Source organism: Nannospalax galili, unplaced genomic scaffold, assembly GCF_000622305.1.
Source record: "Nannospalax galili isolate Female #2095 unplaced genomic scaffold, S.galili_v1.0 scaffold236, whole genome shotgun sequence".
Lineage (NCBI taxonomy): Eukaryota > Metazoa > Chordata > Mammalia > Rodentia > Spalacidae > Nannospalax > Nannospalax galili.
Window position 1 is genome coordinate 3,258,382 of NW_008338710.1, and position 12,367 is coordinate 3,270,748.

The window sequence follows — 12,367 nt, forward strand, 5'->3', positions numbered from 1 at the left end:
CAGCAGATTTTTTATAATAAATAAGGTATTCCTGAACTCAGTGGAACTTTTTTAAAAAATTGTAATGAAAGCCAGGTATCCTGGTGCATGCCTTTAATCCCAGTACTCAATAGGCAAAGGCAGGTGGATCTATGTGAGATCCAGGCCAGCTAAGGCTACAGGGAGACCTGTCTCAAAACAACAAACAACACAAAAAATTGGACAATATACACTTGTTTTTAGAGTAATTAAGATAAAAACATACCATATTGTTGGTTAGAAATAAGTTTAGTTATGTAAGTACTTATTTTCTATTGCTGTTTTAAAGTAAGACACTTGATTAATTGTAACATTTTGGGGTACATGCTTTAAGTAGATTATCTTGAATTCTCCTTTATCCTAAAACTGTTGAAGTAACGTTTGTTTTAAGTAAATGCCATTCAAAATCAAAAATACTTTTTTTTTCTAAATGTAATTGAAAGATTGATAGTTTATTACAAATATTTCCCCTTTGCTTTTTTTTTTTTTTGAGACAGGGTCTCACTGTGTAGATCTGGCTGGCCTCCAACTCACATATCTGCTTGCCTCTGTTTTTAAGTGCTGGGACTAAAGGCATGAACCACCAGGTCTTGATATTTTTTGCAGGTGTCTTCCCCCCATTTTGTTGCTTTTTGGGGGGTAGTATAGGCATGCTAGGGAATCCTGGACCTTGTGCTGCCTGGGCAGTTGCTCTAATACTGAGCTGTATCTTCCAGCCTGTTTATTTTTGGTTTTGATCTAAACTTTGAAGTTAAGGCAAAAGATTACAAGTAGACTATTAAACTATAATTATCATTAATCCATTTATGTAGTAACCAGACTGCTAAGTAGAATACATGTAGAAAATTGCCATAGTACGTGTTCAATTTTTTTCATTTCTTTTTCCTAAGTAACTCAGTGGGAAAGCAATAATTTAGTTTTTATTTTGTCTTGTTTTTTTAACCTAAAATTTCTTTCAAATTTATATATTTTAAATGGGCAATTCAGCAATTCTCATCCCTTTCCTCTCCCCTTTGGAGGAAGTTAAAGTACATAAATGTTTCACCAGGCTTGGTGGCTCATGCTTTGTAATCCTAGCATGTGGGAGGTTGAGGAGGAAGATTTTTGTGAGTTTAAGGCTACCGTAAGCTACGTAGTTGAGTTCCAGGTCTGACTAAGATACAGAGTGAGACTCTGTTTTAACACACCCCTCAAAAATTAAATAAAAGAAAAACTTATAAATGTTTAATACTGTAAGCTATTCTTAAAGTTGGAGGTAGAGGGCTATGCCTATAGTTCAACTATTTGGGAGAGTGAGGTGGAAGAATTACTTGAGCCCAAGAATTCAAGGTCAGCCTGGGCAGCAGAGCAAGATCTTGTCTCTAAAACAACCCAAAACATACATAAAATATAAAATAATCTGTTCTTCAAGAGGTACATGTTTTATAGTGCAGCATTATATATAATGCTTATAAAAGATTACATTGCCTCATGACATCAGAGCTGTCATTTTATGTTCTATAATATTTGCACAAATGAGATCACTTAATATTACACCCCCTCAGCCTATCCATTAAGAAGCTGTTGTGTGGCTAATCCTTCAGTCGTTTTCTTTTGGAAATTGTCAGGTAATAATGCAAGAAACAGACTGTATAATATGGAGTAGAAATAAGATTTTGAGGACTCCACAATCCAGCGGTATTTATATAATATCTCTGAGCTCTCAAACTGCTCTAAGAAACTGTTTTGGGCATTTAAGAAGGAAGAACTTTGAATGACAGATCATAAAGATGGCAATCTTAAATTTTATGAGGAAAACAGAGACTCTTAGGGAAGAAGAGGGTCCTATATAAGTTCACCAGCCATGTGCTTGCTGGAACCTGCTCCTGTTCTGTGGAGTACATTCTATGCTTTCACTCTCGCTTTTGATTACAAAGAAAAAGAAGGATCTATGTGTTACTCAAGCCAAATATATTATATCTGCATTTTGCGATGTTATTTATAATTCTGAATATAAACAGTCATCTCTATCTTCACAAAATTTCATCGTTACCCTTCTATTCCCTCTTTTTGCTTCTGCTCTGCCTGCATTTTTCCTTCCTTCCTTCCTTCCTTCCTTCCTTCCTTCCTTCCTTCCTTCCTTCCTTTCTTTCTTTCTTTCTTTCTTTCTTTCTTTCTTTCTTCTTCCCTCCCTTGCTTTTTAAGACAGGTTTTCCCTGTAGCCCCAACTGGAACTCACTATGTAGATCAGGCTGGCCTTGAACTCACAGAGATTCACCTGCCTCTGTCTCCCAAGTGCTGGAACTAAAGGCATGCACCACCATACCTGGCTCTGCATGCATTTCTTTATATTTACCTTATGTTTTTGATTCAGGCATCTTGTTCAACTCATACATCATTTAATAAAAGGAACTCTACTGAAAAAAGTGTGAGAAGACAAGAATTTGGATTAAAAAACATTTAAAGGCTGGTGCATGATGGCACATCCCTGCAGTCTCAGCTCTTGAAAAGCTGAGACAGGAGAATTGCAGGTTTGAAGCCAGCCTGGCCTATGTAGTGACACTTTGTCTGAGGGAAAATAATGCTTGAAGAACCTGGTACCAAATGAAATGCTTTCTTTTTCTGATATCCACATGCATTCATTGATAGCTGTGGAGAGAAGTAGATTTGAAAAGGATTCAGGATAAACTGAGGATAGTCCCCCACTTAAGTTTTTCAAGAGAGTTAAGTGTGTGATGAAAATAATGCCAATACCATGGTTATTGTTATGATACTTTTATTACAGAACATTTCAGATGCATATGAAGGAAGATTGTAATGAGACCTCCATATGCTTATCTGTCAGCTTTAATAACAGAACTTTAGTTCATTCCTTGATTATTATAAAGCAGAAGCCTTTGGTTTCATATGTAAACATTTCAGTAGCACAAGTTTATTTTCTATGATTTTTAAATAATGAATCTTCTATATGAGTCATGAAATCTAGACCCGGGGAGGTTCATTAGAGTTAGAATTTTTTCTGGAAGGGGGTTGTTTGAGACATGGTCTCAGGCTGGCCTTGAATTCTTACGTAGTTGAGCCTGGCTTTGAATTCCTGAACCTTTAGGCTCCCCCTCCAGTGTACTGCGGTTACAGGAATCTGCTACCACACTCAGTTTAGAGGCAGTATTTTCATCCAGCCTATCATCCATTGCAAAACTTTCCCCATCAGAATTTATTGAGAAGAAAGCATTTTTACTTTGATTAATACCTCAGTTATGGGGAACCTAAAGTTTTATTGATGCCTGTTTAGCTACTGGTTGCTCAAGATAACTTCAGAACAAAACCAAATATTGTTTTCTTTTTATACATAATATTGTAGAATAAATTTTTTGTAAAGTTCTGAAAGAGAGTAATGTTGTGTCTTTATGCCTGTTCTTTGCTTTATTTTTTGATTTTTTTTTAGGGGGGGGGGTCTTTTTGAGACAGGATCTCCCTGTAGCCCCAGCTGTCCTGCAACTCACTATGTAGACCATGCTGGCCTTGAACTCACAGAGATCCACCTGCTTCTGCCTCTCTGGAGTGCTGGGATTAAAGGTGTGCGCCACCATGCCCAGCTTGTTTTTGAAATTTTTAGCAAAAAGCATTGACGTCTAATTTAGGGGCACACCTTGATTTTTTTTTTTTTTTTTTTTCCTATCTTGTGTTTGAGACAAGGTCTTCTGTGGCCCAAGCCTTGAACTTGATATGGAGCCAAGCTGCTTTGAACTCCTGGTCCTCCTAGCTTCATTTTTCATGTGCTGGGATTTAGGCTTGTGCCACCATGCCCTGCTTAGGGGCAAAATGGAGAGATTCAGACTTTTTGTTTGAGAGAACCAACTAAAACATTGCTCCTTTTGTTCATGATATCATCTATGTCCTTTGTCTCTGTGCCATCTATGCTTTTATAATTCTTGACCTTTTTTTTTTTTAATTTTATTTTTAATTGTGTTTGGTGGTGGGGGATATGTGCACATGAGTGTAGTGCCTATGCCTATGGAGGCTAGAAGACAGTGTTGATGCCCCAGAGCTGGAGTTTCAGGTGGTTGTGAGCCTTCCAGCACAGTACTGGGAACTGAGCACCTCTGCTGAGCCATCTCTCCAGCCTGAATTCTTGACTTTAAAAAAAAAAACAAAAAAAAACCCTTTCTATTATTTTGTTAGCAACTCCTACCATAGTAGACTAGAGGAAACGAAGATTACTGAACCTTACACTACTATTAATGTCCCTAATGAAATATTTGAATTGGATTGTCTATGGATTTAATGTCTTTCTAGCTCTATTACTATTAAACTAAAATAAGTATATAAAATGGATATTCTTTATGCTTTAAACAGTCTTTAAAAACTATGGCTTTCATTATTTTATTTTGAAATTTCAACTTTGTTAGCATTTGATACAAAATGGTAGGTGTTTTGAAAAGTTCTATCAGTGTATGTGACTTCAGGTATTTGAATTGAGCAGCATTCTTAACTTTGCTTTTTCCATTTTTTAGGAGGAAGATATCAACTAGAGATAAAAATACCAGAAACATATCCATTTAATCCCCCTAAGGTATTGTAAGACTGTTTTTGTGCATGAAGTTTTAAAATATTTTGTACTTTTGACTCAATGTATTTCAAGCTTTATGAGTTATTTACTATGTAAGTTTAATATGGCAAGATTTTAGACAATGGTAAATGGCTTGCTTCTGAAATTAGAATGAAAAGCGGATTTATTTAAAGGCAACCATCAATGGCTATAGATTATAATACTATGTGCACCTGATACTGGCTCATATATATTAGGTCAGAAAATTTGGTTTGTAGACAGGTTTAGAGATTGATTCCTACTTGGTTCAAATCTGTTGTTTAGAGAAGAGTATATTTTACACTCATTAGAAGTTAGTTGAGGGAGTCTGGAGAGATGGCTCAGTAGTTACGAGCACTGGCTGCTCTTACAGGGGACCTAGATTCAGTTCCCAGCATCCACATGGTGGCTAACAACCATCTGTAACTCCAGTTCCAGGGGATCTGATGCCTTCTTCTGGCCTCCTCAGGCATTCATGTACATCGTGCACTTACATATATGCAGGGAAAACACTCATGCAAATAAAAATAATTTTAAAAAAATTATTTGAGGCTCATGAATATAGCTTGCTCATTGTACTTTGTTTTCCTAGCCTATGCAAGGGTTTGGGTACTGTTCACAGTACTGCAAAAAACAATTTACAACAAAAACCAAAAATAAATTTAATAAAATGTGCCAAGGAATATTGCAGTAAGAGTTTAACACTGTCTCTTTTCATGGAGCTCACATTGTAGAAAGGAAGGAGAAAAAGCCCTTGTTCCAACTTTGTTGAATGTTAAGAAAGAATGGTGTCAGCTTAGGATCCCTGTGGTAGGAAGCCTAGCTTAACTTAATCACTTTCTTTATGCCTTTATATTCACTACCATCATTGTAGTCATTCAGCTGTATTACTTCCTTATTTTGTCTATTATGTGATCACCTTTACATCTTTGCTGCTCCTACTCTTCTTTACACTGCTGTTCTATAAATATTTCTAATGAGTAATTTTGATTATTTTTCTTTTCTTTCTTTGAAATAAAATCTAAACTCCCTACCCTGGCACTTACAGCTTCCTGCAAATGGACCCTAATTTTCTTTTCCATGATAGTCGTCTTCATTTTCCATCCATCCATGAATCTCATTTTGTAGCCTCAGTTTTTTTTTTTTTTTTTTTTTTTTTTTGGGTACCTAGGACTCCAGAACTGGACAGAACCTTCCCTATTCTGATGTTTACAGATCCTAGGTTAATCCTGGTGGCTGTCCCATAAAGCCAAAGTGTTAATCCACTACACAGTTGATCGCCCAGCTACCTCAGTTATTTTAAGTTCTGGGGAAAGTATTATTTATATCAGTAAACTTTTTTGTTTGTTTGTTTGTTTGTTTGTTTGAGACAGAATCTCCTTGTAGACACAGCTGGCCTGGAGCTCAATATGTAGACCAGGCTGGCCTTGAACTCACAGAGATTCACCTGCTTCTGCCTCCCAAGTGTTGGGATTAAAGGCATGCACCACCATGCCCAGCTTTATTTTTTTCTTTTTAAGACTTATTTTTTGCGGCATTGGAGAGATGGCTCAGCGGTTGAGAGCACTGACAGCTCTTGCAGAGGACCCAGTTTCGATTCCCAGCACCCACATGGTGGCTATGAACTGTCCTTAACTCCAGTTCCAGGGGAATCTGAAGCCCTCTTCTGACCTCTGTATCATTGCACAACAGGGGTGCACTCACATACATGCAGGCAATATACTCTATACACATAAAAAAAAATAATAAATAAATAAAATAAAAATTAAAAAAAATTATTATTTGCTTTAAAAAACTAATTTTTATTTTATGTGTATGAGTGTTTAGCCTGCCAATATGTAAGTACACTCATGTCATGCAATGCTTTTGGAGGCCAGAAGAGAGCATCGGAGTTAAGGACAGTTGTTATCCTCCATGTGGGTGCTAGGAACTGAACTGGGGTTCTCTACAAGAGTAGCCAGTGCTCTTAACCACCTAGCCATCTCTCCAACCCCTTATTTTTGTTTTTAAATATGTCTCTGTGTGTGTGTGTGTCTGTGTGTCTGTGTGTGGGCATGTGCACGGGGGCGTGTATAGAGTCCTGCAGAATCCAAAACAGGACATTGTGGCTCAATGTGGGTGTTGGTAACTGAACTCAGGTCCTCTGCAAGAGCAGCAAGTGCTCTTAACTGCTGAGCTAGCTATCTAGTCCTATATTATTTGTTTTTTTAAAGATTTATATCTGTGTGTGTGTGTGTGTGTGTGTGTGCGTTTGTGTGAATGCATGCCATGTGTATATAGGTGTCCAAAGAGGTCAGAAGAGGTCAGATCCTCCAAAGCAGGAGTTACAGATGGTTGTGAGCTGCTAACATAGGTGCTGGGAAGTACACTCAGGTCTTGTGGAAGATCAAGAAGTGCTTTTAACTGCTAAGGCATCTCTCCAGCTCCATCTTAATAGTATTTTATACAATTCATATAGTACCAACATATAGACAGTACTATGTATTATATGTGTCTTTCACTAGATTTATTGCTCCTGACTCAAAAACCATGTTTTCTACACCTGTGTTTTATCTGTAGCTCTTGTCCTTATCAGCATATCATAGCACCCACTCAGAATGTTCTGGAATTCATTCATTCAGTCTGTTGATGGTTTTATTTAAGCATAGATGGAGACCTGTTTGTATGAAGTTGACCGTTCTGGGTGTGTTGTATAGGTGGAATCATTTATCCTTTTGTATCTATCTTATTTCCCTTATCACAATGTTGCCACTGTTCATTCATGTTGTAAGGTGTCAGAATTTCCTTTTTTTAAAAAAACATTTGTTTATTGTGCATGTGTGCACACATGCATACCTCTAAGAATACTAGTGGGCCAGGGTATACATGTAGACTGGACAGTTTGTGGGAGTTGATTCTCTCCATCACCATGTGGGTTCCTGAATCAAACATAGGTCTTTAGACTTGGTAGCAAGCACCTTTACCCATTAAACCATCTGGCAAGCTCCTAGGGTTTTTTCATAATTTATTTACTTTATTTTTATTGTTTATTTTTTTGTCTTTTGGAGACAGGATCTCCCTGTAGCCTCAGCTGGTCTGGAACTCACTATGTAGACCAGGCTGGCCTCAAACTCAGAGAGATCCACCTGCCTCTGCTGCTCAAGTGCTGGGATTAAGGGTGTGTGCCACCATGCCTGGCTATTTTATTTTTGTATGTGTATCACTGTCATGTCAGTCTGTAGGTAGGTGCACCCATGTCATGCAATTCCTGTGGAGGTCAGAAGATGGTGTCTGATTCCCTGAAACTAGAGTTACGGATAGTAGTTAGTCACCATGTGAGTGCTGGGAATTGAACCCAGGTCTTCTGCAAGAGCAGCCAGTGTTCTTAGCTGCTGAGCCATCTCTCTAGCCTCTAGTTTATTTTTTATTTTTTTATTATTTTTATTTTATGTATGCGTGTAGGTAAATGCACCCGTGTCGTGCAGTGCTTGCAGAGGACAGAAGAGGTTGTCAGATTCCCTGGAGTTAGAGTTATGGACAGTTGTTAGCTGCCATGTGGGTGCTGGGATTTGAACCCTGGTCTCCTGCAAGAACAACCAGTGTTCTTAACTGCTGAGCCATCTCTCCAGCCCCCTAGCCTCTGGGTTTTTGTTTTGACAAGTGCTTTCACTGTGTCGCCTTGGCTAAACTTGAACTCCTAGGCTAACAGTGCTCTTGCCTCAGCTTCCTGATAAGTTCTTACTATAGGCTCTAGATGTGACTGTCTTTTTCAAATGGAAATGATATGGAAGAAAAGAAAAAAACAAAAGAGCTTTACAGAGATTGCTCTCAACTTCTGTATTTCATTATTAGATGATACTAGTAACTGTCACTTGTTTGTGCTAAGAATTTTAATGTCTTTGCTTTAGTAGTCTTTAGTTTTAATAAGTGAGAACTCAGGCTTAGAGATTGAGTAGAACCTAGATTATGTAAGGTTTTGAAAGGTCATGTGTTAAGTCACTGACTGTCCTTCCATGATCGTGGTGTCAGGAACTAGGACAAAATCTAAGAAGCCATGAATTTTACTCTACAAAAGCAGCCAACTAGAGCTCACATCTTTCTCTTCTGTTTAACTTGTTGGTTGGTTGGTTGGTTGGTTGGTTGACTGATTTAGAGACAGGGTCTGACTATGTAGACCTGGTTGGCCTAAAACTCACAGAAACCCATGTGCCTTTGCCTCCCCAATGCTGGGATTACAGGTGTGTACCACCATACCTAGCTAACTTGTAATTGTAAGCAAGTTGCCTAATTTTCTTTGTGCTTCAAGTTCAAGTTCTTTATTATTTTAATTTGTATTTATTTATTAAAGATTATTTTATTTTTAATTATGTGTGTTTCTGGAGAGGGATATGTGCACGTGTGAGTGCAGGAGCCCTTTTTGGAGTCCAGAGCCTCCCTTGTGAACTGCCTGATGTGGCCACTGGGATCCAAACTTGGGTTCTCTGCAAGAACAATACACACTCTTTTTGTTGTTGTTGTTTTTTGAGAGAGTCTCTTTGTAGCCCCAGCTGTCTTAGACCTCATGTAGACCAGGCTGGCCTCGAACTAACAAAGATCCAAACTCACAAAGATCTGCCTGCCTCTGCCTCCCAAGTGCTGGGACTAAAGAGGCATGCGCCACCACGCCCAGTGAGATCAATACACACTCTTTTTTTGGGGGGGATACTCTTTCAATATATGCAAAGAGTATTCTCTGTCCTTTACGCTTTTATTTTACCCACTTATTTTAACACTTTATGTTACTGTGAGAATATGATCTCCTTGAGAGTAGGGACTATTATTTACCTTTTTTTTATTTATTTTTAAATATTTTATTTATTATTATTTTTTATTTTATGTATTACCTGCATGTATGTGAGTGCACTCGTGTCGTGCATGTCGTGGAGGTCAGAAGAGGGCTTCGTATTCTCCTGGAACTGGAGTTAAGGACAGTTTGTAGCCGCCATGTGGGTGCGGGGAATCGAACCCAGGTCCTCTGTAAGAGCAGTGAGTGCTCTTAACTGCTGAGCCATCTCTCCAGCCCCCTAAATAGTTTATTTGTTATTTTTATTTTATGTGTGTGAGTGTATTGCCTTCATGTAGGTAAGTGCACCCGTGTCATGCAATGCCCACAGAGGACAGAAGAAGCCATCGGATCCCCTGGAACTGGAATTACGGATGGTTGTTAGCTGCCATTTGGGTGCTGGGATTTGAACCCAGGTCTTCTGCAAGAACAGCCAGTGTTCTTAACTGCTGAACCATCTTTCTAGCTCCCTATTACATCTTTATTTGTGTTTGTACATGTGTGTGTGTGTTTGTGTACTGCATGGAGGATTCCAACTGCAGCAAGTGCTTTTATCCACTGAACCATCTCTCTAGGTCTTTCTTTTCTTATTCTTTCATTCTTTTTTTCCTGAGGTTGAACTTAGGGCCTTGTGACTATTAGGCTCTACTATTGAGATATATCCTCAGGCTCAGGGTTTCTTTTCTTTCTTTTTCTTTTTGAGACTGTCTCCCTGAAGCCCCACCTGACCTGGAATTTACTATGTAGACCAGGCTAGTCTACCTCTGCACCCCCCACCGTCCAGTGCTGGGATTAAAGGCATGTACCACGAGACCTGGCCCCAGGGTTTCTTTTTGAGATGATAAAAATAAATTTTTATTTTTTAATTTTTAATTTTTTTTTGGTCTTTTTTTGACACAAGGTCTCCCTATAGCCCCAGCTGTCCTGGAACTCGCTATGAAGACCAGGCAGGCCTTGAACTCACAGAGATCCGCCTGCCTCTGCCTCCTGAGTGCTGGGATTAAAGGTGTGCGCCACCCAAGCCCGTCAATAAAAATAATTTAAAAATTAGATTGTAGCCAGGCTTGGTGCTACTTGGGAGGCAGAGACAGGTGAATCTCTGTGAATTCCAGGCCAGCCTGGGCTACAAGGAGACCCTGACTCAACAAGAACTCCTCCCCACCCCCCAAAAAAAAATTGTGGTGGGCTGGGGATATAGCTGTGTGATAGAGAACTTACCCAGCACGTGTAAAGTTCTGTGTTTGATTGATAGCATTGCTACAGAAAAAGAAAGGCTTGTGTGGTTTTGAAGTTTTATGCCTTCTCCCCCTACCTTTTTGGTCAATCTTTGACATGTATCTCAGGCTCACAGATGGCAAGTAACCAGTCTGCCATTGAGCCCAGTTGTGCACACTAATTGGGTAAATTACACCAAAATGAAGATTTCGCCTTTATATTCTATAGTAGTTCTGAAGCAATTGCTTGGTCCTCCTTTTTTAATCACTTGGATATATTGCAAAAGTGCCCTCTTACCTGTATGTAGTTTTTCTTTTCTATGGTTTCATTTAACTCTGGTCAGTCAAAAATTTAAAACGTTAAATAGAAAATTTAAGAAATCTCTTTTTTTTTTTTTGGTCTTTTTGAGACAGGCTCTCCCTGTAGCCCCAGCTGGTCTGGAACTCACTCTGTAGACCAGGCTGGCCTGGAACTCACAGAGATCCCCCTGTTTCTGCCTCCCAAGTGCTGGGACTACAGGTGTGCCTATATTAAACACTGGCCTGGTATTTAATTCTTAATTTTCACATATAAAAGTGTGTTTTAGTCAAACGGGCATTGTGGCGCATGCCTTTAATACCTACACTCTGGAGGCAGAGGCAGGCAAATCTCTGCAAGTTCCAGGCCAGTCTGGTCTACACAGTGAGTTCCAGGCCAGCTGGGCCTACAGGGAGACCCGTTCTCAAAAAAAAAAAAAAAAAAAGAATTGTCTCTTTTCTGTATGGTAACATTTAGGGGTTTTGTTTTGTTTTGTTTTTGGTCTTTTGCGACGGGGTCTCCTTGTAGCTCCAACTGGCCTGGAACTCACTATGTAGACCAGGCTGGCCTTGAACTCACAGAGATCCACCTGCCTCTGCCTCCCAGGTGCTGGGATTAAAGGTGTGTGCCACCAAGCCTGGCTCTATGGTAACATTTTGTATTTCTGTGTACATAGTATTCAGATATTTATTTAGTTCTTGAATACTCCCTAAAACTAGTGAGTATTTTGAAGTTAATGTGCTACTATTTATTTTTTATATATCATTATTTAAGGAGACTTTAATTCCTATTTTTAGTATATTACAGCTTTTTTTTTTCCCCTTAATTTTATGTGTATGAGTGTATTGCCTGCATGTATGTGAGTGCACCCATGCCGGGCAATGCCTTGGAGCTCAGAAAAGGCTTCAGATTCCCCTGGAACTGGAGTTAAGGACAGTTTGTAGCCACCATGTGGATGCTGGGAATCGAACCTGGGTCCTCTGCAAGAGCAGTCAGTGCTCTTAACTGCTGAGCCATCTCTCCAGCCCCAGCGTTTTTTAAAAAAATCTTTTTGAGACAGGGTTTCCCTGTAGCCCCAGCTGGTCTGGGGCTATGTAGACCACACTGGCCTGGAAGTCACAGAGATCCTCCTGCCTCTGCCTCCTGAGTGCTAGGATTAAAGGCATGCACCACCACACCAGCAGCATTGTTATTTTTAAAAGATACTTTAGTTTTATTTTTTGTGTATGAGTGTATTGCCTACATGTATGTAAGTGCACCCACATTGTGCAATGTCTGTGGAGGTCTGAAGAAGGCATTGGATTCTTTTGGAACTGGAGTTATGAGTGGTGATTAACTCCCATGTGGATGATGGCAGTAGAACCCGGTTCTTCTGTGCTCTTAACTGCTGAGCCATCTCTCCAGCCCCTATTTTTGTGTTGTTGTTGCTGTTGTTGTTGGGGGGTGGGGCGGTAGTCGCAGTCTCCCTG

General features: G+C 39.4%; 1 protein-coding gene across 1 annotated transcript in view; it reads left to right on the top strand.

The window, feature by feature from the left end:
- Ube2k (ubiquitin conjugating enzyme E2 K) overlaps positions 1-12,367 on the top strand; it is a 69,677-nt gene that overhangs the window by 42,205 nt on the left and 15,105 nt on the right. The window contains exon 3 of the mRNA XM_008833246.2: positions 4,512-4,570. Coding sequence (XP_008831468.1) covers positions 4,512-4,570 — 59 coding nt within the window. The remainder of the gene's footprint in view (positions 1-4,511; positions 4,571-12,367) is intronic.